Source organism: Talpa europaea (assembly GCF_964194135.1).
Source record: "Talpa europaea genome assembly, contig: HAP1_SCAFFOLD_159, whole genome shotgun sequence".
In the NCBI taxonomy this organism is placed as follows: Eukaryota; Metazoa; Chordata; class Mammalia; order Eulipotyphla; family Talpidae; genus Talpa; species Talpa europaea.
The window spans coordinates 79,823-107,396 of NW_028167961.1; the positions used below are offsets into that span (position 1 = coordinate 79,823).

The 27,574-nt window shown below is 47.4% G+C and overlaps 1 protein-coding gene across 1 annotated transcript in view; it reads left to right on the forward strand.

Moving 5' to 3' along the window:
- LOC311188075 (calpain-9-like) overlaps positions 1 to 25,957 on the forward strand; it is a gene marked incomplete at both ends in the record, with an annotated part of 47,637 nt that extends 21,680 nt beyond the window's left edge. Inside the window, 10 exon segments of the mRNA XM_084259845.1 lie at positions 2,527 to 2,645; positions 2,982 to 3,112; positions 5,250 to 5,418; positions 6,272 to 6,355; positions 7,808 to 7,893; positions 10,174 to 10,251; positions 13,081 to 13,174; positions 13,178 to 13,241; positions 18,350 to 18,476; positions 25,866 to 25,957. Coding sequence (XP_084115971.1) covers positions 2,527 to 2,645; positions 2,982 to 3,112; positions 5,250 to 5,418; positions 6,272 to 6,355; positions 7,808 to 7,893; positions 10,174 to 10,251; positions 13,081 to 13,174; positions 13,178 to 13,241; positions 18,350 to 18,476; positions 25,866 to 25,957 — 1,044 coding nt within the window.
- Between the last annotated feature and the right edge of the window lie 1,617 nt (positions 25,958 to 27,574).

A 27,574-nucleotide genomic window follows, 5' to 3' on the forward strand; every position in this document is an offset into this window, starting at 1 on the left:
TCTGCTCCCCACCGGTTTTCAGAGAACAGACAGATCCAGAGGCGCTGCCTGGCTGCTGGCTCCATCAGAACATTAGCTCGGTGGTCTGCTAGGCCTCCCCTCAGCACTCATTGCCTCTCTTGGTCTTCCCAACCACGCTCCCAATTTTACAGAGAAACCCAAGTTGAGGGAGGCAAAGTGAATTATCCAAAGTCACAGACATGATAGATATGCAGAGTCAGGACCCCAAATTCCTCTTAACCACTTTGCCACACTGCCTCTGGGGTTCACGCTTTAAGGACCACCTCAACCCCCAGAGGAATGAACCAAAGAGAGCAAACTACTGTGAGCGGGAGCAGACACTGAGTTCCCCACAGCTGAGGTCACCACTGTGGTCTGACGGATGAAGTGGGACATGCCGGGAGCTTCATGACAAGTGGCTGAGTTACCCTCCCAGAACTCAAAAGTCACACCTAGAATGATGAGAGATGATTGATACACAGACAGACAGACAGACACATGAATCATGACAGAAGATAAACAGACGATGGACAGGGAGGTAGGTAGATGATAGACATAGAGACACAGACATGGTGGATACATGGAATTATACATTCTAAATAGAACCTTGGCCCTTCAAAAAAAAGAAAGTGTTCAGGTTGGTCTTCATTTTCTGAGGTGTAGCCCCCCTAAGAGGTTCTCCCTGTTCTCTTCAACGTCTCCCTCTCAGTTGTCAACCCCATTCTTCCTCTACTCCCCTCACCCATCCCTTCACGCACCCATCCCCCTGGTGATACTGTTTCACTAGGAATTATCATTCACTAGAAAATCGTTGATGGGACTCCTTTGTGTTTTTCAAAGTTTTAATTTGTCACTTTGGTGTAAAACTATTTTGAAATTACAACCTTAGTTGATAGTTGATGACAAATATTATTTTGTGGCACTTTTTCTACATCTGAATACTGTATATAACATATGAATGAGGGGCCTCCCCTGGTGGTGCAGCACTTGAGCGCTGGGATGCAAAGCTGCCTGCAGCCTCTGCTGTGCTGGTTCCATCCCCTGCTACCTGGCAAGGGTCCCACATGGCCCGACAGACCTCTCCTGCAGTCCACTGCTTCCCTCAGCAGTGTATTTCATAGTCTGCCTGTTCTGTTCCCTGTTCTGGCTCTGGTGAATTCTCTCACCCTCCCGCACTTCTGACTGCATCCAGTGCTTGTATTAATAAATAAATAAATCTAAAAAAAAACAAAAAAACATATGAATGAAGGAGGGCCTCCCTGGTGGCCGAGGGGTGAGTCTTACCACTCCACATCTGGCCTATACCCCACTTCAATGCAAAAAAACACATGAGAATAAAGGATAACAATAAAATGGACAGCTGTGAACCAGCCCCCCAAATAAGCACTTGACTATCACCAACACCATCGTTGCCCCTCCCTATCAGGGGCCACCTGCATGCTTTCACCCGACAAACTGAACTTTGCGGGCACCCTCACCCAGCATCGTGCTTGAGGTGGCCAAACCTATCCACTGGCACAGACTCAACAGTGATCAGTAATTTTCATCTCTTCTTGGGGTTTTTCCCTTATTATGAATTGTATAAATGGCATCTGATTCTCTCTCCAAAAGCTGAGCATATTTCTGGCGAAATAGTCTCTGGCAATGACAAAAAAGGGTTGTGTGACAGTTTCCCAAGTCCAGTGGTACAAAGAACTTTCCAGAAATGTCAGCTCCTAGGAAGCCACACTTGAGTTCCAATGAATTCAAGTGGTATTAGATTTGGGGTAGATTTGCAAATAGATTTGGGGTAGAATGGGGAGGTGCTGTGGGTTAAATAGGTAATTCCCACTGTCTACTCAGACATCTTTCACAGGCAGCAGCTAGAGCTCTGATAGGTACAGATGAGGTTTCTGCCCCATGCTCAATATGAGCGCCATAATACATGTGGGAGTCTGTACAGTGTAAGCTTAAAACACTCCTTGATGTTCACACTCACTTTTGTGTTTTCCTCTGAATGGGGGCTAACTTGAAGGTTATAGCTGGGGAAACCAGCAGATCAGTCTACAAATCTTGACAATGCAAGATAAGTGAAAGTAGATGATGCCCATGGAGCTATTATTACCTACAACAAAGCTCAGTCTAGCCTGGGGAGGCATGAGCCCCAGCAAAGTGCTCCCTCCGAGCTCACCCCAAGTGCCACAAGCCAAGCAGGCATGAGATGTCACTCACCCTGGCCCGTTGACACTAACTCTTACAGCCCTGGCCTCCTGGCCTTCCAGGGAGCTGACAGGCAGTAGAGCACAGTGACACCCACGTGGGCATGACCTACACCACTGCCAAGACAAGAGCTGTCTGTGCTGAGTGGGCAGGAGAGCTGGGAAGGGAGGCAGAGGGGAGAGATTTGCTGGTAACCTTCCCACATTTAAAGATACAGAAAAAAACGTGGTCCCATCTGGAATGCCCTACATCTCCTTTGGCCATGGAGTTGTCCTGTTTCCCACAAATTAGCAGTAGGAACTGCTATTGATGACTTTTCACTCACAGGTGACTGCTGGCTGTTAGCCGCCATTGCCTCCCTGACGCTCAACGAGAAAGCGCTGGCCAGAGTGGTCCCCCAGGACCAAAACTTTGGTTCCGGTTATGCTGGGATCTTCCATTTCCGGGTAAGTGAACTTACCTCATTGGGGCGCTGTGTGATGTCAGGTGTTTCTGCAGCTGCTGGTCATCATGGGTGCCTTGTCCTCTTGAAAGAGAACTGGTTGGAGAGCCCTGGAGTGTCCACCCCGGCTCTGAGGGGCCCCCGCAGGGTCTTCGAGCCCATGTCAGGAGCGGGTGGGATGCTCTGCACGTGGCTCCCTGGACAAAGCACAGCTGAGCCCATCGCAGAACCCACATGAGAGTTTCCTCCAGATCTGAGGGAGAAAAAGCAAAGTGATAACGTTGACAAAGGGGGGCTGGACCTCCTGTGAGACTCAACCTGTCTCTGCCCCGGGTGACAGTTCTGGCAACACAGCAAGTGGGTAGACGTGGTGATTGATGACCGGCTGCCCACCTCCAAGGACCGCTTGATCTACCACTCAGCTGAGAACAACAAGTTCTGGTGCGCCCTGCTGGAGAAAGCCTATGCCAAGTGAGTGTCGCCCAGCGCGGGCAGGCCCCTTTCCCAGGGACAGGTTCTTTTCAGGGGACAGCCGTGGAGAGGGACACGGAGGCTCTGGGATGGCACGTGTGGGGCGGCAGGGCCACCCACCTGGGGCCCAGGCAGGGCTGAGGTGGAACAGGAGTGGCTGGGGCAGCTTGCTGTCGGGGTCTAGCTGTGCCCATCCTCAGGCACATGGCGACGCGCATCCCTTTCCGCCTCTGCATGTGGATCCTGCCTTTGGCCGCAGCCAGAGTGCAGGGATGGATTCTGGGCGACGTCCCCACCAGCACAGCCAGGGCGAAGCCTCAGGGCTCCTGGCCAGTGGAGACTGAGATGTCACTTTCCCCACTTTGGAATTCTCCTTGAAAATTTTTTAAATTGTAAATTGACTGTTTTAACCATTGTCAACCGTATATTTCAGCGGCATTAAGTTCATTCACATTGTTAGGCAACCATCACCCACACAGCTTCATCCTGCCAGACTCAAACTCTGCACCATTGAACATTACACCCCCTCCCCACACCCCCACAGCCCCCGGCCACCACCCTGCTACTTTCTGTCTCTGGATGTCACTAACCTAGGAACCCCGGCTAAGTAGAATCTCGACAGTCATTTCTAATTACCCGGTGCCTGGAGTTCCTCTGGCAATGTCGCTTTCCAGCCCAACAGCTAGTCAGCAGCAGGCCATGATAGCAGAGCTCCCACGGGATCCCCTGGGCTCAACCTGGATCTTCAAGCTGTGGAAATCCGTCCTCAGAGACAGGAAGCAGGGAGGAAGGCCATGCTTCTACCTCCAAGTGGGTGTATAAGTGGCCAAATAAAGTGAAGGTAAACGGAGGCTCAATTAATCCTGAAACCAGCAGGATGGGATTAAACCATGAAAGAACCAAAGGAGCTCCTTTTCCCAATGCCCGCCTGGTCTCATAAACTCCTTTGGTGCCACTGACAGGCTTGGGGGGAGCAAAGGGGATGCTTTCCAGGCCTGGTGGGGGCAACCCAGTCCTTCAACGAGTCCTACCATCAGGGACCCTCCTCTCTAGGGTCAGCTTCTCTGCTTAGGGCTGGGTTGGGTGTGGTTTCATTCTCCAGGAGCTCAGAAGAGGGAACCCCTCACCTCCCCCCACCCCAAGCTGTGCAAAAGGCTTGAGTCAGTTGGTAGGATTTGAAACCTTTGCCTCAGGGAGAAGAGTACAAAATAGGTTTCCTAAAGAGAAGGCAAACTATCAACATCATTTGTCATTAAGAAACTGTAAATGGGGGCCTCCCTAGTGGTGCAAGGGGTTAAGCACAGCACTATGAAGCAATCCCCAGCCTCTGCAGTGAATTTGATCCCTGGCCTGCCAGAGGGACCCACGTGGCGCAGCAGACCTCTCCTGCCTGGCCTGCTACTCCCCTCAGCGGTCTATTTCACTCATTCTGCCTGTTCTGTTCCCTATTCTGTCTCTGGTGAATCCTCTCACCCCCTGCATCTCTGGCCTGTACCCCAGCTCTTATATGCATACATAAATAAATCTTTAAAAACAAAAGAAACTGCAAAGGAAAACAATAGTGAACATTGCTACACACCCACAGAGCTTATTTTATAACCAAGCAGAGTATACATCCATAATGTGTGTGTCTATATGCAGGTATGTGTGTGTGTACATGTACAGACATGTTCCGTGTGCAGCATGTGATTGGGATTACCTGAGACCAGGCAGGAAAAGTTACTTACCTCTCTGTCTACACGACTGATTTTTCTGGGTCAGGTCCTGTGAAGAGAGAGAGAGACTTATTTAAACATCACAGCAGTCCTAGAGGGGAGAGGACAACTGTGTCCCCACTTTGCAAATCATGAAACTGAATCATGAGCGGGTTCGCACAACACTTAGCTTATAAGAGGTGGGTCTGGCTCTTGACCCCGCAGTCAGAGTAACCCACACCAGGCTCCTATCTCACAGACATTTCTTGTGTCTTCAGAGCATCAAGTAGACCCCAAATCCTACTTCCCATCTTCCTTCCATGCCACCCAGCCAGGGCAGCCTTGGGAGGTTTCTGATTCAGTTAGAAAAACCTCTGGCTGGGGGCGCCACCTAGTGGCCTTCCTCATCCCTGCAGCCGTTTCCAAACTTCCGGGCTTCACAGGTTGAAAGGGAGCTACAAGGCACTGAACTTTGGCCACACCATCGAGGCCATGAAGGACTTAACTGGGGGTGTAGCCAAGACCTTCACAACCAAAGAGGCTCCAGAGAACTTCTATGAGATTCTAGAGAAGACCTTGAAGAGGGGCTCTCTGGTGGGCTGCTTCACCAACGTAAGTCGCTCACGTGTCTCTCCCTTCCAAGCTCTCTGCCAGAGTCAGAGGCATGAGCAGGTGCCCTGAGCACACACAGGAGGGCTGGCACTTCCAGGACTGGGGAGTGTCAGTGTTTATTTATTTTAGTCAAAGCAGTCGTTTCTATTTAATGTCTTTCAAATGACGAAGCTCAGACACTCTTGCTGTGTCAGGTAGAACAATCCCGACAAATCTCTCTCCCTTTCTCTACCCCAGTGGTGCTATGTGTCCCTTCTCAGCTCTGCCCTTGCTCATACAAGCAGCCACACACACTCAGAAATGCATGGCTAGGTTTGATTTCATGAAATGAAACCCTACTGTTTTCTGGAATCTTTGTTTATGTCACACATCATGAAAAATATAGCAGTAGAAGCTTAACAGTATTTTTTCTACTTTCTTTATGTACACACACACATAGTTTTGCCTTGTCTAGTTGTGAAACTTACCCAAGGTTTCTGTTTCCTCTTGAGTTAACCTTGGGAATTTGTTCTTTGCTACTAAATGACCCATCTCCTGGTGTTTTCAAGCGGGTGACACGAGCTGAGTGTAATACAATGTCTCCTCGTGCATGTGACTGTGCACCCCGATGAGGGGATGATCAGACAGTTCTGTTTGGGGCCAGAAAGTCAACTCTTTGTTGGGAAGGAGGGGCTTCTCATCCTGGGGAGAGGCTGGGAATGCTTCATTGTCAGTGCTAAGGGGCCTCCTGTGGAACATTTTGTGTGTCCCTTCCTCCTGGGGAGCAAAGAGGCCGGGCCAGGCAGAGCTGGGTCTGGCCTGGTAGGGGAGTGACTTACACGATGGGCCCAACAGTGCTATTTTCATGTTTTAGGCCAAAAGTACTGCACAGTCCAAAGACCGGACACCTTTGGGTCACATTAAGGGTCATTACTACACTGTGACGGGAATTGATCAGGTAGGTGACGTGCAGTCCTGCTGGTGGGTGCAGGGACAGCCGTGACCATGCTCGTCCTTTTCCTTAGTGCACTGAAGCTTAAACTGTGCTTTCAGACTTCAGAGAATGTGTCATCTAGAGGAGGCAGACAGCATTCAAACAGCAAATCAGGAAAGAAAGCAACATGAGCTTCCATCATAGTTCCCAACTTGTGTAGCAGATAGGAGAACCTGGTCTTAGTTTTTCTTTTCTTCTCTAATTCCACATCAATCCTGTAATAGCGTTCTCCAGAGAAAAGACTCAATAGGATGGATGGGTGACTGGCTGGCGGGCTGGATGGCTGGCTGGATATATGGATGGATGGATGGATGGATGGATGGATGGATGGATGGATGGATGGATGGCGGCATGGATGGATGGTAGGTAGAGATAGATGGATAGATGGAGATTGGTACAGATACAGATGCACAGTGGATGCTTGATGCAGGGGCACTAGCTGCACATAACTGTTGCCTCCTCAAAAGCTTAACTGCAATTGTCCTTTAGTGTCTGTGGGGTATTGGTTTTAGGGCAACCCTCCACCACTGTGGTTACCAAAATCCACAGATGCCTAAGTCCCTTATAATAGGTTCTCCAAATTCAAGATTCAACCCACAAAGCAACATCCAGGGTTGGTTGGATCGGAACTTGGAACTCTCTGATAGAATAAAATCCAAGAAAGTGGAGCAACTCAGTATTTCACACTGATAATGTTTTGTCATGTGTAAGGTGATGTATGTGTGTATATACATATATACCACTGTGTATATACCTACATACTGTATACCTATATCAGGGGAAACTGCTCTGAGAGCTCAAATTTCTGGCTAGTTGATGAGTAGAAGTCTTATTTTCTCTTTCTCCAAAGCCCTTGTGAACTGTGAACTATGCAGTTCCTGCCCCAGAGCAGAGTAAGGACAGCTAGCTGGGCTTTCTTTCCTGACTCCAGGCTATTGTTGTGGACAGCAGAGATCCTCAGATGACACCCCAAATGGGAGAATATTGGCTTTGGAAGACTTAGACGTGATTTTTATTTATTGTTGCTGTTTAAATTCCCAACATGTGTTTCTATGCTTGTGTTCAGCTGTGAGTAAGAGGCTAAGGAGGAAGGAAAGTCAGGAGTAGCTCACTGAGCACTTCTGAGAATTACTCTTCACCTTTCTCTGTGGATTCTGAGGCTCCCCAGATAAACAAGCCTCTAGGGTTATTGCAGTCTAGCAAGTCACTCATTCATTTCGAGATTCATGTCACATTAGCCACTATGTTTAGCAGGACAATTCCGAGGGCAAGTTAAGAATGGATGAGTTTTGACATGTTTTTAATGTATAGAAGTTAAGAGGCTTCCGGTAAAGCCAGCCCCAGCTGAGAGGAACCACTCTGGAACTCACACATGAACTGATCCTTTCACATTCCCCTGCTGCCTTTGCCTTCCAGGTAAATTTCCAAGGCCAGAAAACTGAGCTTATCAGAGTCCGGGACCCTTGGGGCCGGGCCATGTGGAATGGGCCCTGGAGTGACAGGTGGGTCCTCACCACGACTCTCTAGCTCACGCCCACCTTAATGCTGTTCATGGGGTCCAGTGGACCAAGGCTGGCTGGTGTGTCCTGGGAAGGAGAAGAAGCTTTTCTAACGTGCTCCCCTAGCTTCTAGGTGACCTCACCTGTTCCCCCTTCATTCCCTGGGGCCCGCCTTGAGTCAAACTTGACTCTCAGGGAAGACTCTTAGAGTGGCCTTTTGTCTTCCCTAGGATTGTTTTCTTGTAGGTGACTGTATTGCCTCCCATGCGGATAGTTCACATCCCCATGTATCGTGGGTCTTTATCTCCACATTTGAGTGGCCCCAGTGAAGTGTGTATGTGTGTGTGTGTGTGTGTGTGTGTGTGTGTGTGTGTGTGTGTGTGGTGGCAATGAGTATTTTCGGTGTGAGAATCCCTGAGTGCTGCCAGCAGGTCAGTACAGGATTCTCTGGACATTGGCCAGAAGCCCAGTGGCCCAGGAAGTGCAGACAAACCAGAATAGGAAATTCAGCCACTAAGACTGCCCTGATGACCAGGATTATTTATTTGACTCCAATTATAGGAAAGATCTTCCTTTCAGGCCTGTGTCCCCTCCATGTCCCTTGAGAGGTGGCCCCTGTGACTGGGATGATGGGAGGGAGCAGGTGTGCACAGGCAGGATGCACCCTGACCTGTCTCTACCGCCTCCCTCTCTCCTTCCTCACCCAGAGCTCTGGCCAGCTTGGGCTCTTGCTGGCCTCTCTGCCCACCTGCAGATCCTGGGACTCTAGGGAGTCTGTACAAATCTAGAACTAGATTAAAGCCAAGTCCGTGTTTGTCCTCAGCTCAGACAAGTCACCAGGGGGCGCCAGTCATCTGTGTGTTTGTGGCTTTATTAACCAGACTCCAGCTTGAGGGCACAAGACTGACAGTGAAGTGTCCCCCATCACTGCTCCCTTCTGCCACTCCCACCCTCTCCTGCCTTCCACCGCCTCAGAACCAAGGGACTTTGGCAGAGACTGATTCACATCAGACCCACATCAAAGCAGGCACGAACTCGGCCTTCCTCTCCTGGCGGAAAGGAAAGGAAGAGAAATCACAAAATCAAAAGGAATGAGACTGCTTTTAGCTCCTAAGATTTATAGAGTCCCTTAACTCAGGGGGCAGAGTCTCTAAAAGGACAAAGGCTACTGTTTCCTTTCCCTGAGAAACATGGTGAAGAGGGAGAAGTGGGTTTTTCCTGGAACACAGCTGGGGACTGCCTGCCTCCAGGCAGCCTTGGGGGGATGGGAGGGTCTGTCCCCACCCTGATCCCAGATCCTGATTCTGCCTGGTGCCAGAGGGAGGCTGGAAAGCTCAGCTGAGCCTTTGGATCCATTTTGTGGGTGTGAGCCATTGGAAGAAAATGGACCAAAGGAAAAATCAAGGCTCTTAGTTCTGTTCTCCAGACCCCGCCAGGGGCAACCTGGAGAGAGGTTCTGGGTTCACTTGGCTCTTCTGAGCCCTCCCCCAGGAGTCAAGACCCAAAAGGTGTGGGGAAATGGATCCCCCCATGAGAGTGCTGAGGTGGTGGCAGCGCCATTTGAGCTGCACTTGATCCTTGTACAACACAGGTGATCTGTTACCTCTCAGCAGGTTCTGCAGCCACTGATTCAACCAACCTTGCGTGATGCTTGGCTGAATCCTCAGATGCAGAACCCTCAGGATAAGGAGGACTGACAATAAATTCCATTTGGATTTTCAACTGCACAGGAGGTTGATCACCCCAAGTTGTTCAAGGGTGAACTGCTTCTGGAGACAGGGGTGTGTGTGTATGTGTGTGTCTGTGTGTGTTGGAGGGAGGAGGATATCCCAAAGAAGCAGTGGCCTTAGAGGTGTTATTCCCAATCTGGAGGGCAGTAAGTAGCTGCTCACCTGAGGCCAGGCAAGGCCCCCTGGCAGAACAAGATCCAGCTTCCTATAGAGGTTGCGGAAAGGAAGTATTTGGTAGATGAATCTCAAACAAGCTTGTCAAACACTTTATGATTATGACTTTTTAAAGTGTCAGCTGACAAAGAACAGAACTCAAGTGAGTTTCCCTGCCTGTGGTGGTCTCATGAGAAGCACCTTCTTCCATTGGCTGCCCTTGGAAATGTACTTTCCGACCAATCTCAAAGCCTCTGGCACATTTCTGGGGTCCATGGTATCGTCACTGACCAGGGTTTTTCCTTTCATAACCGCACACCCTGCTTCCTAGGAAAGGCTGCTCCCCTGACCCAAGGCCAGTACTGCTCGTGACCCACATGTTGATTTGGTTTACTCCTAGCTCTTCTGAGTGGAGTTCTGTGGACCGCGCTGAGCAAAAGCGCCTGTGTCACCCTGCTCTGGACAAAGGAGAATTCTGGTACAGTTCTTACCTCTTTATTTCTGTGCTAACTGCAAAACAGGTATGACAAGCCCCCATGGCCTTTGGGTGTAAAGAACACCCCATTTCTTCCTATCATTTTATCATACATTTCAGTAAATCACATACACCTGTCTCAAAACCCTTATATCCACCCAGGTTGGCAAAGGATTTAATATGTCACGTGTTGGGGACTCTCCCCATCTCCAGACTTGTTTAGAGTGTCAAGGGAATCCATGTGACCCAGGAAACAGAAGGCTCATCCTCCCAGCTCTCACCCAGCCTCCCTCCACTGAACCATCCATTATCCAAGTTTGCATTTGAATCTGCAGCCCAGTGAATTTGCATGCAGGCAGCAAGCTGCTCCATGGGGTCACTACCTCCAGGCCCAACTTGGTGACAGGGACCCTTGAAGGCAGCCACCTTGGAGCATCTCAAAATACAGATCAGTGGGAAGGAATTCTTAATCTGGCCTTTCCACAGAGCTGAACATCTTTGCTAATGGAAAGTTGGTTAATGGCCCTTTATCTCTAGAAATCATTTCAAGTCTTGTTTCTCCCTGTAGGACCCGGAAACAGTTGACTCCAACTCTGCAAGACCACAATGTCTGATTTCTGGTTCTGTTTCCTTTCATATGCTCATGCAGTGACTTCTTGCCTGAGTCCTTCCCTTTTTTTTTTTTTCATTTTATATATTTTTTACATCATTTTTCATTTTTGCACAATGTCTGCATTTTCATCTTGGTTATATTCCCCATACAATTTCCACCCCCTTATTTTGACCCTAATCCCACCCTTCTTTTCCTCCCCACCGCCCATAGTGTGTCTCTGCTTAGTAGTTGCTTGGTGATTTTGATTTTTACCTGATTATAATTAGTCTTTTTCCTGGTCCCTTATTTAGGTTTTCTAAATTCCTGCTATGAGTGAGACTATCTGGTATTTTTCTTTTTCTGGCTTATTTCACTGAGCATGATACCCTTCCAGCTCCATCCATGGTGCTACATATTGCCTGAGTTTATCTTTTTTGATTGCTGAGTAATATTCCATGGTGTATATGTGCCACATATACCATCGATCCAGTCATCGATTTTGGGGCATTTGCAAATAGTGCTACTATAAACATAAGGGTGCAGGTGCCCTTTTGAATTAATGTTTCTGTGTCCTTTGGGTCATTAGACAGGAACAAAACCTAGTCCCTCTCATTAGATGCATTCCAAACTCCCCTCCTTTACATAACAAAAGTCACTTTTTATTACTTTCAACACTAAGAAAATCCAAGTTCAGGGAGCCATTTGTCAGGAACTGTGGATAAAGACCAAGTATAGGAGAAATATATTATGGTCACCTGAATGACTAAATATTTCTTATAAATTAAAATATCACACTGTCTTTACACTGATACTGAAACCAGCAATAGGCTCACTTCCTGTCACTCCTCAAAATCAACCACTACAGCACCATTTTGGGGGGAAGAAAGTATTTTTTTAATTGTGAGGTCAACCAACAAGGAGACAGGAGGCAAGGCTCAAATCTGGAAAGTAGAAATGATTTCATAAAATGGAGGTAGAAAGGAAATAAAAGTTAAGAATGTAAAGTTTATGGGCTTGACTAAGTCTGATCAAATAGTTACAAATGGATCTATATATGAAAAGGTTTCCAGATTCTTGGGATGGACCCCTTGCTTCTGGGTGTGGTCTAATCTGTTTTTTTTCCTGTTTTCTTGGTTTTGTGTCAGTAGTCTCTTGGTTCTGACCAGCTTGGAATATGGCTTAAGATCAATTTCTTCTGCACACATTTGTGTCACAGGACTCATAGAAAAGTGTCACACGATGTTGCCTTCCTAAGAGCAGGTTCAAGAGATTGTCAAACATGCACAACTATTCTGGGGATCACCCATGGTTGCAATAGTCCCAAGTTTATGTCTGCAGTTCCTTTCCTTGGAATTCCAGATCCATATAGTCAAGGATCTTCTCAGAATTTCCTGTGAATATCTACTCAATAGCACATCGCAGGATCACATTCCTCAAATCCTTCTCTCCCAAACTTGCTACAACACAGTCTTCTCCATCTTTATCCATCCAGAGATTCAAACCACATATCTTCTTGCCTTTCATTTTTTCCTCACATTTAATCCTCCAGCCAGTCCTATAGGCTCAACCTTCAAAACATGTCTTAAACCTGATCACTGCTCCTCACCACCTCCCATCCTACCAGCCTGGACTGACCCACCCTCATCTGTCACCTGGGCAACAGCACGCACTTCATAGCTGGTGACTCCACTTCTATCTGTGCCCTTTCTCATGGGTCAAGGGTTATGGGTCATGTTAACACGTCCTAATGTTTCTCCATCAAATCAGAGTCAAAGCTGAAAACCTTATGATGACTACCCTGGTCCACCATTATCTTTCAACATCATCCTTTACTCACTTAGCCGTCTTAAGATCTTGTTCTCCAACTACCTGGACTACCAAAAAGTTATTATGTCCCAACCCCTACACTCCAGACCTCCCCCTGAACAGTCAGAAGTTCCTTTAGCTGTTTATCTAAAATATCCCCCACACTGCACGCTCCCCCTTCACCCTACTTTATTTTCCTTTGTAGTGCTTATATGTATATCAACCTATATTTTAAGCTTTTCCTCCTTTTTATCTTTCTTAACCTTTTCTTTACCTTTTTTTTAGAGGGAGTCTATTTTCTTCTCCCCAGGCCTGATTTCTCCCCAATCCTCCAGGACAGAAGCAAGTGCTCAATAACTGTTGGATGATTGAATGAATGAGTCAGTGATGCAATGTTATCCCTCCAGAGCATGTCTGTCTCCACTTTGCTGCAGGATGGCATCTGCGGACTTCAAGACCCATATTGACGAAGTGGAGATCTGCAACCTCACTCCTGATGCCCTAGAGGAGGATGCCCTCCACAAGTGGTAAGTGATGGTCCACCAAGGAAGGTGGGTGCCGGGCTCCGTGGCTGGAGGCTCCCGCAAATCCCTGAGTTGGTAGTCTCCCTGCCCTTCTCTTTGTCATCCCCACGTGTTGAGTCCAAACCAGGACATCAGTGGATCAGGCCCAGAAACCTAGAGAAGGCCCAAAACATGGAGCTAGACAGAAGCATTTCAGTGATGATTGGGAAAAGAGAATGGCAAAGGTTTTGTAGGACTTTGAATAAGAATTGTTCAAGGAATCTCCTTTGTTTTACCACTTGGGTTATCTTCCCTGACAAGTAATATAGAAAACACCCTCACACTAGTTTAGAAATGAAAAGAATGGGGCCTCCCTGGTGGCATAAGGGGTTAAGTCTCAGCACTATGCAGCTATCTGCAGCCTCTACAGCATGAGTTTGACCCCCCGCCAGGGAGGTGACCCACATATGGCACAGCAGGCCTCTCCTGTCACACCTGCTGCTCCTCTCAGCAGTGTATTTCAGTCAGTCTGCCTGTTCTGTTCCCCATTTTGTCTCTGGTGAATCCTCTCACTCCCACACCTCTGGCTTGTACCCCAATTTGTATGCATAAATAAATAAATCTTCAAAAAAAAAAAAAGAAAAGAAATAAAAAGAATTTATTGTCCTACATAACTAACAAGTCCAGAGGAGCAGAGTGGGCTTCAAGCACAGATCGATCAGTGATATGCTTGTGATAGTCTGTTCTGCCCTCTCTGCTCTGTTGACTTCTCCCTCAGGCTGTTTCACTTTACAGGGATGGGAGGGCAGCCAGCTCCCCAGCCCTCATTCACTGACCTGCTCAGCAAGAACTCCTAAGGGTCATTAAACAAAAGCCCTTAACTTACCACTAACTGGGGATTCCTTAAGCCTTTATGCCTGGTGAATGCTGCTGATTGGACTTGCAGAAGCCTTGGTTCTTTCTCATCAGCAACAGAGAAGCAGTGTAATCTTTGATTTTAAAAAATCTGCTGCAAAGTCTTTCTCCAGTCTTCTCTCAGACACTGATACACACTGAGGATGAATTGACCAGTATCCATTCACACAAAAAACCCTATGTGAGATCCGTGCAGATCGGCAACTCCTGTGGCTGAACCTGTTATAGGACAGGGAGAGGGGCAGCCCAAACCCCGCAAACCTGCCTATTCTAAATGGGTTCTGCCATCCGCCGCATCAACACAAAACATAGGAGACTTTAATGGGAAGGAACTTTAATAAAACTAGGAAACAATACAGGTAAGGCAAAGAGTCTAGTTTCTAAATGAAGCACCCAAATTTACCCGTCCCCTCGTGGGTAAAACTCCATCCAAATGGGATTGGCCCAGAACAAGGCCCCAAAGCCTGCCACAAGTCTAAAGCATCTTCCAGTGGGGACCCACAGAAAAGGGTCACAAACAACCAGACAAGCCCGGAAGGAAAAGAGCAAAATCAACATCAAGATAAAAGCTGCCATTGTCCCCTCCCCACGGGTCTCACCCACATCTGTGTCACACAGTCCAGGACCAAAAGACAAGCGCAGTTTCTTCACATGTCTCTAGGATCCATGCGCCTCCTCCAGGTCTCCTGGCTCCATCCTGCTTCTTTTCTCCATCTCTCCTTCAGCTTCTCCTCTTCCTGCTCAGCTCCACCCTCCCTTGGGTGGGGCAGGGAACCTCCCCCTTTCCTGGGGACCACCCTGTTACAAACCCATCTTTTACCCTTCATGTTCTCTGTCCGTTAGGGGGGTGAGGTCAAAAGTAACTCCATTCTCAGTGCATGTACAATAGTGAACAATGGAAGGTGATATTGAACATAAGAAATGCAGCGTGTAATCTGCTGTGATATTGAATATCATACACAGTGCACCATCTGCTGTGATATCACAAGTATCAGTAAGAGACACAAGTAGCTCAGTCACAGAAAAGCCACCTTCAGCTCAATTTCCCTTGGCTTCATCCTCACTGGAGACTCCTAAACTATAATGAAAAGCTCTGAAACGGTTATGTGGTGGAGGCCCAGGGGATGAGGAGGTAAAGGGGACAGTCCTGGTTTCCTCTTAATGTTTGATTATTTTTTTCCCTTTGAATTTTCAATAATTTGTCTTTGGAAATGCTTCTTCCGGATTAAATCTGTAAAACTGAATTCTTCCAGGGCCTCCCGTGGTGCCGGCGAGGATTCCACATGGCATGGCTCAACAGTGTCCTCCGCCCCTGAGGCTGTTTGCTCCCTGCTCTGACTCTGATGAATCCTCTCACCTTCCCCCGCTTCTGACTGTACCCAGTGCTTGTATAAATAAAATAAATGAATCTTTAAACAAACAAACTGAATTCTTCCAGATATTTTCATATTTGACAGCTGAAGCCTGCTCCTGACTACTTCCCAAGTGCTGCGGGTTCCCCTATATGTGTGGGCAGCAAAGTAAACCTGCTGTCACGGTTCTCCTGATTCCTCCACCTGTGAGTACAGAAACTCACCCTCCCAGTGGGCTCAGGGGTTCACATCGATGGGGGAAGGGCCCAGGGTGAAGAATCCAGCTTCAAAAGTGATCTTGTTGGTTCCACCTCAACTTGCTCTATAAGCTTTTAAAATTTTCCCATGAATGGATTAACCCTCAAGGAGCTGAGTGTCTTCTTTCAAAACCCAGAATTGACAAGTTCTGCTTGGAGTGATGCTGAGCAAGGTCTGAGTGATGAGTGGAGAGGGAGGTCAGTGCCTAGAGCCTGCACACCCTGTGAAATGCAGTCACAGAAGAGGAAGGCTTCTATGGTACAGAATTTCCAGCACCTCTGAACCCTGGAGCTCTGCAGAGTCTAGTGGGGAAGTGAATCTATGACTATCAACATGGTTTATGGCCACAGGGACATGGATGGAAATGTAGACATTGCCCTTCCTGAGGTGAGCCTTCTTGGGCTACTGTGGGGGGTGGGATTCAGCGACTGTCCTGGAAATTTCCTTCAGACCATAACATCACTTAAAATTCCCAAGTTCAAGGAATGGTTACCGCGATGCAAGGAAGTACATTGATTCTAACCTCTTGGAGAACAAAAGTGACCTTTCTTCCAAAAGAACCTCCCACTCCCTCTGTTCCCTGACAGGTTACTGACATTTTTTAGGTGGATGGAATCTCTTTAAAAAGTATGCAATTTCAGAAAAGCAACGGATAAAACAAAAATGGGAGAAGCAGGTAGAATTTTTGACCATGGGCTTGGGGAACACATCAGTTCTCCCTGATGTTGTCTGTTGGGAGAGAGGTCAGGGCTGGTTTTATTCTTGTCCAAGGGTTGTAAGGCTTCCAAGAGATGCTGATGTGACCAGAACCTCTGACACCCCCATCTCGAGCAGTGACCAGTTTTCAGGAAGGACTTTCTTCTCCTTGCTGCCCTCTCTGGGATGCAGCTTATGAGCAGACCCGAAACAAAACATCCAAAACCTTGACCTTTTGCCATGCACCAGGCCCAGTGCTCTGTACTAGAATGTTGCGAGCCAGCCTCAGCAGTCTGGGTGTCAGGGGTTTCTGAAGGATGGGAAGGCATTGGAGCAATTGTAGAGAAATGGTAAGGGAAGGGGAATGAGGAGACTCAGACACTTGATCAGGGTGCTGACATCATCCTTTGGCGGGTCTCAACAGTCCTTTATTTATACTTTTCAAGCAAACCATGAGTGCATAAGCATATGAATTAAGGCAGGAAGATAACAATCATCACATCATTCTCAAGAACAGTCAAGTGTCTATTTGCCCACCTGCAGAGATGATGACATTTATTATTTTTTGATTTAAAGAAGGCACAGTTGCTCAACAAAAGTGTTCTTAGAGTAGTCATTTACCTTAAACAACCAGTCATTTTATTACTAGCCAAAAGCTTACTCTACTACTGCAACTAACATTTCTATGTTTGCCATAGTGAAGAATTAACTAAGGGCTAGGGGAAACAAAGGGCAGGAAGTTACCTGGGGGAAGGGAGACAAAGGAATTTTTTCTAACTAACCTATAAAGTTTAGACTAACATATAGCCAAATGATTAAAGCAAAAAACAGAAGGCTTTTATTTAGAAATTATCATCTATGTTGTTTTAGCTCTACCAGTCATAAAATTGCTATTGACTTATTCTTGAATGCATACTCTAACAGCTACCATACCAATTGTCACCTCCAGGGGAATCACCCCTAAACAAACAGGAAGAATTTAGCAGGAGTTAGCTATGGGCCCCTCCTGGCTTATTAGGAATTTTCTTAGACTTGGAGCATGAATAATGTCTGCCACCCAACTGCTATCTTTAAAGTAATAGAATTTCCTTCTCCAATTAGCCCTTGCCTCAAAAGACCACATCTCCATATTAAAGACTTGGCCAAGGGGGCCTCCCAGGTGGCACGGCCTCTGCGCGGCGCCGGTTCGATCCCCGGTTCGATCCCCGGCTGCTCCCCGACCACCAGAGGAGGGTCCCACATGGCGTGCAGACCTCTCCTGCCGCCCGCTGCTCCCCTCAGCAGTGTACTTCGGTCCTTCTGCCTGCTCTGCTCCCCGCTCTGGCTCTGGTGAATTCTCTCACCCTCCCGCGCTTCTGACTGTACCCAGTGCATGTATAAACAAAACAAACAAACAAACCAGCAAACAAATAAATAAAGCATGCCTCTATAAAAAAAAAAAAAATAATAATTCTAAAAAAAAAAAAAATAAATAAAGACTTGGCCAAGGGATGTTTATAGCCTTTTGTTTCCAGAAGTTTTTTCACTTGTTAATGTAAGGCCAAATGTTGACTGCCTTTTGGCAGAAAAAGACTAATTTTATAAAAAATGTAATAATTGTATTATGCAGTGCCATTTGCCATCAAATTGGTTATTCAGTAATTGATCAGTATTTGCAGTTTTACTTTTAAATGCGTATTTTTAGCAATGGTAGAAACTAGCCATAAACAAATGAGGAAAATCTTGGAGTCAGCTAACGAGATTCCTGATTTTTCAGAAATCTGCCCCATGCCCGGACTTTTGTCAGACGACATGATTAGCGCGGCTCCCAGGAAAGATCCTGCCTATAAAGATTTACCACCTATCATGACAAATGATTAAGCAGGTAATGATAGTCAAGGTGGTGCAGTATGCCCTGGAAGAAGGGGAGGGGTGATGGCAGCCTGGCTGGACCAGGCCTCTGCCAGGAGTCAGGTTTCAAAAGTCCTCTCATCTGTCAGATAAGGAGGGCATGACCAGTCCCAGTAAGTCCTTCCAGACATTTCTTCTAAAGAGCCCTCACAAGGAGAGGAAACTCTCATTCCCAGTGCTACTGGCTGTGGCCATCCTGGGCACCACTCAGCACAGGTATGTGAGACTGCCAGGGAGGTCCTGGCCTCTCCACTAGTGGGCAGCACCAACTCCTGCCCAGGGCTCCCCTTTCCTGCTTTTTCTTTGGGAAATTAAATGTCAATTTCTCTCTTGTGGCTCCCAAGCAAGTTCCTCTGATTCATTTTTAGCCTCAGCAGCCAACTTCACCTGCTCAGGAGACAGAGGAGGAGCAGCGGTTCCGGGCCCTGTTTGAACAAATCGCTGGTGAGGTAGGGCTGCCCTTGCCCTTGATGCCCTGCAGGGCCGAGGGGCCTGGCCTCCCCCTCCAAGGATGAGGTGACACTTCCCAGAGACGGACCCAGAGGCAGGCAGGAGCTGGCGGGGAGGAAGCAGCCCTCCTCTCATGAGAAGGGCTGAGGACGGCCTCCTCCTCACAGCTCTCACTCCAGACTGCACTGATGGGGCCTCAGCACCCATCGGAACCCGGCCAGGCCCAGAACTTCATGTGGGAACTATAGGAAGCCTTAGGAGGGCATTCCTTTGACCTCTGCCCAGAAATTTTCACCTTCATCCTGCTCTCTCTGCTCTGCTGAAGGTGGTGTTGTCAGGACAGTTCCTGTGATGCCACCAATGCATGCCCGTATTATGCCAGTTCACAGAGATGTGGCCAGGTTGGGCAGCTGCGGGTCAGGCAACCTGGAGCATCTGTGCCCTGCTTCCTGCCCTTTCCCTGCCCATTCCCACCCTCTCAGCTGCTCAGCTTGCTTGTTGGAGACCCAGACTGTTTAGGGGTCGGGGGAGTGAGGGTCTTCCCTGTCCTGCCAGGCTTCCTATATCCTTGATACTGCTCTAGCCGTGTGCCCTTGAAACCTCTCAGCTGGTAGTTGTAAATAGTATTAGCCTGGGTCTAAGACTCTGCCTTTCTCTCAAGCTTCTGAGCGCAGCTGGTGCTGAGATTTAGTGGGATTTACTGGACCATCTAGGTCAATGGTTCTGAAATTCATCCCCAGAGCTTTGAAAAATAATCAATGAAGCATACTCCCAGTTGTCCTGATCAAATTGGGATAAGCCCCAGTATGGGCATTTTTGAAGCTCTCCTGGTGCTTCTGCTGTGACAGAGGCTTGGACACTCAGATCCCAGTGTCCTCTGACACAGGAGCCATTTAGGGAGCTTGGGCTCAGGGCTGGGGGAAGCATGCTTGGGCTGGCCTGACTTATCTCCCTCCCTGGGGGCTGGAAGCTCCCAGAGATGTGAGCAGGCTGCGGCCAACAGTGCGGGGCACCCGGGCAAGCAACAGGGTGCTGAGGGATGGACTCGCTCTCAGGTCAAATTAAGCTCATCATTGAAAGAAACTGTAAGAAGATACTGAGTCACAAAAAGCAATTGTCTCCACTTCAACAGGACATGGAGATGTCAGCAGAAGAACTCAAATATGTTTTAGATGCTGTGCTGCAAAAGAGGAAGTGTTCCCACCTGCCGTGGACCAGCACAGCAGTGAACGATGAGGCCGTCTCAGGGTTGAGAGACTGCTCAGGGTGGTCAGGGATTCGGCTAAAGAAATGACAAACAGACACACTTCAAGAGAGAGTGTAAATCTGAGTGTAATTTTATTTGAGTCAGTGGTTAGTATATATATGTTTTTTCTAAAGGCATAGGATCTGTGAACATCAAAGAAATCAGCTTGCTCATAGGTTTAGCTTATCATTGACAGGGCAGTGATTTATGTCCAAAATACATCTGGACCTAGCCGCATTCCTAAGTAGACAGGTTATTATTAACTCTTTCTTATATTCTTGTTGTACTAACTACTATTACTACTACTTATGTTTACTCATAATTAATTGTCATGGGTGAATTTATATTATAATGTAGTTAATATCAAAGGTACTAAAGTCAAGCACATAATAGAAAGATTATTAAACCAACAATTCTATTATAACACAGTGTTTAGTAATGTTTCATTTGCATTTAGCCTAATTATTAAATTACGTATGTTTTTTAATTAGCAATCAATGACCAGAAAAAGGAAAGATTTTAGAAAGATAGTTGTAGCTGAATAAATTTTGTGGGCCTTGGGAAAGCGAGATAAGGTTCCAGGTGGTCAGCATTTCTTTTAATCATCTTTGTGGCGGCTTCTGGTGGTCGAAATCTCTTGACAGGCATTCGGCTTTTCTGCATCTTAGGGAGTTTTCTGTTCTCCCCCTGCGCGCATGGTTCCTTGCCCATGCCAGACCTCAGGGACCATGGCAACAGCCATTAGCCCTGAAGGTCACTGCAGGGGGAGGTGCAGCACCCACCCACCACCCCTCATGGATCCCCAGGTCTCCCATGGAATAGTGGACACATGATGGGCACCCAGCCTGGTTCTGCTCTCCTCCCAGGCTCCCTGCTCCAGGACTGAGTTCAGGCCGACTTTAAAAATAGCTTTTTTGGCTTCTTTCCTGATTCCAAAAATGATGCAGGTTTGCAGGAGGAAATTCTTTAAAATGCAGAAAAGATTATGACAAAGATAAAAATCACTAGTCATCTCAGCACCCATAAATAACTCTTGTTAACTTGTGTGTCTGCGAGCAAGTGTCCGTTTATCATATGTTCAGTTTGATCTCTGTGTGTGGATGGATGGATGGATGGATGGGTGGGAGGTAGATAGATAGATAAAGAGACAGACACTTTTACTTAATAGCTTTGAGGTGTAATTCACATACACACAGTGTACCCATTTAAGCACACAAACCAATCGTTCTTAGTTATTCACAGAATTATGCAATAATGTAGTTAATATCAAAGGTACTAAAGTCAAGCACATAATAGAAAGATTATTAAACCAACAATTCTACTATAACCACAATCATCACCACAATCAATTTTGAGAGCATTTCATCACTCTAAAAAGAACCTGCACCCATTTGCCATCCCTTCTCCACTTCCTCCATCCCCTGGCAACCACTAGTATGCTCTCTGTCTCTATAGATTTGCCTGTTCTGGACTTTTCATATAAAAGGAATCGTGTAATATGTGGTTCTTTTCTATCTGGCTTCTTTCACTTAGCAGGACATTTTTAAGGTTCATCCATGTTGTTGCATGTAATATACAGGATAATATTCGCTCATATGACATGTGTGTTGTGCGGACATGTATTTTCATGTCTCTTGGGAATATAGTTAAAAGAATTGCTCAAATCCAGAAGTAATTTTGTAGCTACTATTTTTGTTATAGAGCAACCCCGATATTAAACGGGTTCCTGGCTGTGGGTCCTCACCCGCGCGCTTTTAAGGGACTTATGAATACTCTACTACAGACACACACAAAAGGGTTAATAAAAGGTTTATTTACAAGAGGAAAGGAAATAAGGAAAATGTACAACTCAGGGAGAAAATAGGGAAATAAAGTCTTTAATGCGTCCTACCCGATCCGACGACCTGGAAACCCCAAAGTCACTCTCAGAGCTGACCGGACGCTGCTGCTGGCCAAGAGCCCAAAATGGAGAGAGCCCCCAAAGCCCACGTGTCTGCCTTTTGTATCCACCTGGCTGCTTAACCCCACCCTCAGGTCCCAGCCACCTTCCCTTTGGTGGTGATGGGATTTGGAGTTCCCAGTGTCTTTGGCTTTGACCTGGGGTGGGGGTGGAGTCCACAAAGCCTGTATGGAATTTGCTTTGGGACCGCCTTTTCCCCCCAACATTTTGAGGAACTGCCTGGCCATTTTCCAAAGCATTTCTTTTACATTTCCATTAGCAGTGTATGAATGTTCAAATTTCTCCAATAATTTTAACCCTATTTCGTAGAATTGTTATAGGACAGGGAGAGGGGCAGCCCAAATCCCGCAAACCTGCCTATTCTAAATGGGTTCTGCCATCCGCCGCATCAACACAAAACATATGGGACTTTAATGGGAAGGAACTTTAATAAAATTAGAAAACAATACAGGTAAGGCAAAGAGTCTAGTTTCTAAATGAAGCACCCAAAGTTACCCGTCCCCTCGTCCCCTCGTGGGTAAAAGTCCATCCAAATGGGATTGGCCCAGAGCAAGGCCCCAAGGCCTGCCACAAGTCTAAAGCATCTTCCAGTGGGGACCCACAGAAAAGGGTCACAAACAACCAAACAAGCCCGGAAGGAAAAGAGCAAAATCAACATCAAGATAAAAGCTGCCATGGTCACCTCTCCACGGGTCTCATCCACATCTGTGTCACCCAGTCCACGACCAAAAGACAAGCGCAGTTTCTTTACGTGTCTCTAGGCTCCATGCGTCTCCTCCAGGTCTCCTGGCTCCATCCTGCTCCTTCCTCAGTCTCTTCTTCAGCTTCTTTTCTTCCTGCTCAGCTCCACCCTCCCTTGGGAGGGGCAGGGAACCTCCCCCTTTCCTGGGGACCACCCTGTTACAGAATGAATTGTTATGAACATTTCCCCCAGATCATTAAATATGCTTAAAAATTCCTAAAGATTGTGTAATAACCCATCATAGGAACATAACCCAACTTATTGTTGAGAACCTTCCATTGGTCCTTTCTAGAACTTCTAATTTTTGCTATTATAAATAACCTAATAATAAAAGTCTTCATTTGCAATTCTTTGCTTAGAAATCATAAAGTGAGGGCCTCCCTGGTGGCAGGCAGTTGAGCGCCTCTCTGTGGGTGATTGTTTCTGAAGATGTTACCAGATCCAGGGTCCACCTATGTGCAGCTCCAAGGCCAAAGCTCAAGAGACGAGAGCTGGTGGAAGGAAATCAGGTTTAATCAGGAGCCAGCGACCTGAAGAGGTGATGGGTTATTTTCTCAAAGGCCATCTCTGAACTCCAAAGGATCAGGGGCTGTGGGGCAGGTGGATGAGCATGTGCTACCTGTTATCTTAACTCGTGGCTGTTAGGTGATCAGGTTGGCATCATTCATCAAGGGTAGAGGCTATGGAATTCACCACCTTGGTCCCATCTCCTGTTTTCCTTAAGCCAATTCAGGGTTGGTGATGCCTACAAAAGTTCTCCATGTCACTCTCAAGTTGGGTTTGTCTTCAGGGCCAGACCAAGGATGAGGAACTTGTAGTAACCGGGCTGGTGACAACACCTCATTCTGGAGTTACTACTGCGCCTCACCTCACCACCTGCTCCTCCTTCTTGAGGGGTGATGAGCAAGGCCTTTCTTCTGGGCCTGCTTCCCACCAACAGCAGGGGCAGAGATTTGGGGCCCAAATATGGATAGAACTGATTGTCACAGGGTTCTGAGCCCAATGTTTTATACCACTGAGGGAAAATTTTTTGGAAGTTTTAATGTCCCCAGCCTGTGGGGGACAAAGGGAACTAAGCAATTCAGGGCACAAGGGTCCAAGATGAAAAGAGGCTGAAAAGTAGGTGAGGGGCAAAGAAATATGGACTTGGCTGAAGGTCATGGGGCACTTCATAATGATGAATGAAGAAGCTTCTCCTCAGATAATGGCAGTTTTGAATTTCTGTTGGTGCTGCCTCCTCCCCTGGAGAACCTCTTCTCTTTCTGCATCTCAGTTCCCAGCTGGCTGGAGCTCAGCCCAAGGTTGTTTGCGTTTGCTGCATCTGTAAGTACCAGCCTCAAAGAGAAGAGTTTAGATAAGTTTGTTTTCCTTTCCTGCTCTTTAGGGTCTGAAATCAATTAAACTTTCCACCTCACTTCCAAAAGGACTTGAGAATCTTACTGCCACTTTGGGGTCCCATCCCAGGAAATGAGGAGGGGTGTGTTGGGGGTTCATGGGTGTTTCATCTTCAGGTGTACTCCCTGTCTGACCCCTACCTTGTGCCTTCTTTAGAGATTCCTGGTGATACAGTTAACAAGTTTGTCTTTCCCCCATTTTTTGCAATTCCCCTTATCTAGCATTAACAGGATTGATGACTTGTCTTTCCCATTTGTTGCAGCTTCCCCTGCCCTTGGGAAGAAAAAAAAGCTGGCGCCACTGGTTTCCCTGCAGACCCTTCCCCCTAGCCCTAAGGAAAACAAGTTGACGACCACCCATCTCTGTGCCTTGACACCTTCCCCTTCCCTTAAGATGAATGAGCTGACACCCATCCATCTCCCTGTTGAGCTGGCGCCCACTTATCTCTGTGCGGACCCCTTCCCCCTCTCCTTCGCGGATGCCAACCCATCTCCCCCTGTATAAATACCCCTGCCCGCTGCCAAAGAGCAGGATGGTGGTTTTTCGGACATGAGTCTGCCGCCCTTCTCATTTGTCGACAAATAAAACCGCTTTCCTTTTCCTCAAACTTAGTTTCCTTTTATTGGCTGAGGGAAACTGAGGCCGGCGTTCGGTAAAACTGGTTTAATAATTGAACCATCTCCCTAGAAGGCCAAATCCATGTCATCCATGCCCGTCACACTGCCCGGCTCTGAATTCTCAGGTTGAAACATACTTGCTTCTTCTTCCTTAACTCACTCCTGATGTTATAGGACAGGGAGAGGGGCAGCCCAAACCCCGCAATCCTGCCTATTCTAAATGGGTTCTGCCATCCGCCGCATCAACACAAAAACATATGAGACTTTAATGGGAAGGAACTTTAATAAAACTAGGAAACAATACAAGAAAGGCAAAGAATCTAGTTTCTAAATCAAGCACCCAAAGTTACCCGTCCCCTTGTGGGTAAAACTCCATCCACATGGGATTGGCCCAGAGCAAGGCCCCAAAGCCTGCCATGAGTCTAAAGCATCTTCCAGTGGGGACCTACAGAAAAGGGTCAGAAACAACCAGACAAGCCCAGAAGAAAAAGAGCAAAATCAACATGAAGATAAAAGCTGCCATTGTTACCTACCCACGGGTCTCACCCACATCTGTGTCACCCAGTCCAGGACCAAAAGACAAGCGCAGTTTCTTCACGTGTCTCTAGGCTCCATGCGCCTCCTCCAGGTCTCCTTCGGGCTCCATCCTGCTTCCTTCCTCAGTCTCCTCTGCAGGCTTCTCCTCTCCCTGCTCAGCTCCATCCTCCTTTGGTGGGGCAGGGAACCTGGAACCTCCCCCTTTCCTGGGGACCACCCTGTTACCCTGACACAGACCAGGGGCAAGGGAAAGCTGGAGTTTGATGAATTCAAGGTGTTCTGGGACAAACCGAAGAAGTGGATTGTACGTAACCCTGCCGTGCTTGGCCCCGAGGGAATTGTACAAACCTAGAGCAGGATGGTGTTTTTAAAGATGATGGTGTTGCAGGCAAGAGGGTTAATTTTCAGAAAAGGCACAAGAGAACAAACATGATGAAATTCCAGGAGGGCTTGTGATACTTCTGGAGGCACCACGGTGCTTCCACCCCGAGGGAAAGCCCAAGGAAACAACCTCCTTTGCAGGGCCCAACACAGCCCTGGCCTCTTTGGGCCCCTGGTGAGGACTCTCCCCTCCACACTGGCTGCCCCCCACTACTGCCCGGGAGGGCGTCCCCTCCCCAGGGCCCTCCTCCTCCATGCCTCTGCTCTCCTCCCCCAGAACCTTTTCCCTCAATTCGACACTGACAAATCCCACTGACAAATCCGGCACCATGTCCTCCTACCAGCTGCGGATCGCCCTGAAGGCTGCAGGTAACAAAAGCCTGGGGCCAGGGGCAGGCTGCCTGTGTGTCAGGTGCTGCCTGCAGACACCGCTTGCTTTGCTCTGGACTCCAGGAGGTGGCGGGTTTTTGACCTGAGCAGATGCCTCTCAAGGGCAGAGCCAGACGTCAGACCCAGAACTCACTCAATCACTTCAGAGCCCACATTTTAAATCACTGTGCAATGTTGGCAGGATTTTTAAAAATATATCCACAGAAGATGAACTTAGTGTGACCCCCAGAAGCCTCGGAGCCTCGGACCAAGGTTTCTGCCCAAGCAGAGTTACATGGGACTCCTTGGCGGCAAGACATAGTGCTGCCAGGCCTCTGATCTGCTTTCAGAGGTTGAGTGTGACCGACAGACAGGGCACGCCTGGGCTGTGGTTTGCAGTCAGCGGGCTGCTCACAGACTCACACACTCACAGACTCTGCCATCAGTGACCCCTCCTGTTGCGAGCCCTGCCACAGCAGTCTGGGTGTCAGGGTTTCCTGAAGGATGGGAGGGTGTTGGCGCAATTATAGAGAATGAATAGCAATGAGGAGACAGGAACACTTGATCAGGGTGCAGGCATCTCCTGCTGAGAGTCTCTGCAGCTCTTTATTTTTACATTTCAAGCAAACTGGGAGAGTGCATAAGCATATGCATTAGGGAAGATAACAATTACATCTTTTTCAAGAGCAGCAGGGTTGATTTACCCTTTTGCAGAGGCTGTGACATTTATTATTTTTTTATTTAAAGGAGGCACATTTGTTAAACCAAAGTTTCTCAGAATAGTCATTTATCTTAAACATCCAGATAATTAAGGGAAAATTCCTTTCTCTGTAAGATTGCTGATTGTTGTTTGTAGTTGTAAGGAGTTACCAATATTTTATCAGAGGCATGGCCAAAGATGGTTATAACTAGCTCAACCAGTCACAAGACTGCTGTTGATTTATTCTTGAATGTATACTCTAACAGCTACCATACCAATTAGCCCTAAATAAGCAGGAAAAAGTTAGCAGGAGTTGACTATGGTGCCTTCTGGCTTATCAAGAGTTTTCTTATACTTGGAGCTTGGCTCACTTCAGACACTCAACTGTTATCTTTAACTTTAAAGTAAAAGACTTTCCTTCTCCAATTAGCCCCTGCCTTAAAAAGCCACATATCCATACTAAAAGACATGGCCCAGGGACGTTTACAGCCTTTTGTTCCAAGAAGTTTTTTCACTTGTTAATGTAAGGCCAAATGTTGAATTGCTGCCTTTTGGCAGAGAACTACTAATTTTATAAAAAATGTAATATTTGTATCATGCAGTGCCATTTGTCATCAAACTGGTTATTCAGTAATTGATCAGTATTTGCAGTTTTACTTTTAAATGCGTATTTTAGCAAAGGTAGAAACTAGCCTCAAGTAAATGAGGAGACTCTAGCAGGAGTCAGCTAATGAGATTCATGATTTTTCAGAAATCTGCCCCATGCCCGGACTTTTGTCAGACGACATGAGTAGCATGGCTCCCCCCATACCGTCCCCCCCCCCCCCCCCCCCCCCCCCCCCCCGCTTGCTCGCCTTGCTCACCAGCAGACTGAATCCTAACCGATGATTTATGCATAGATCATCCCCTGCTCCCAG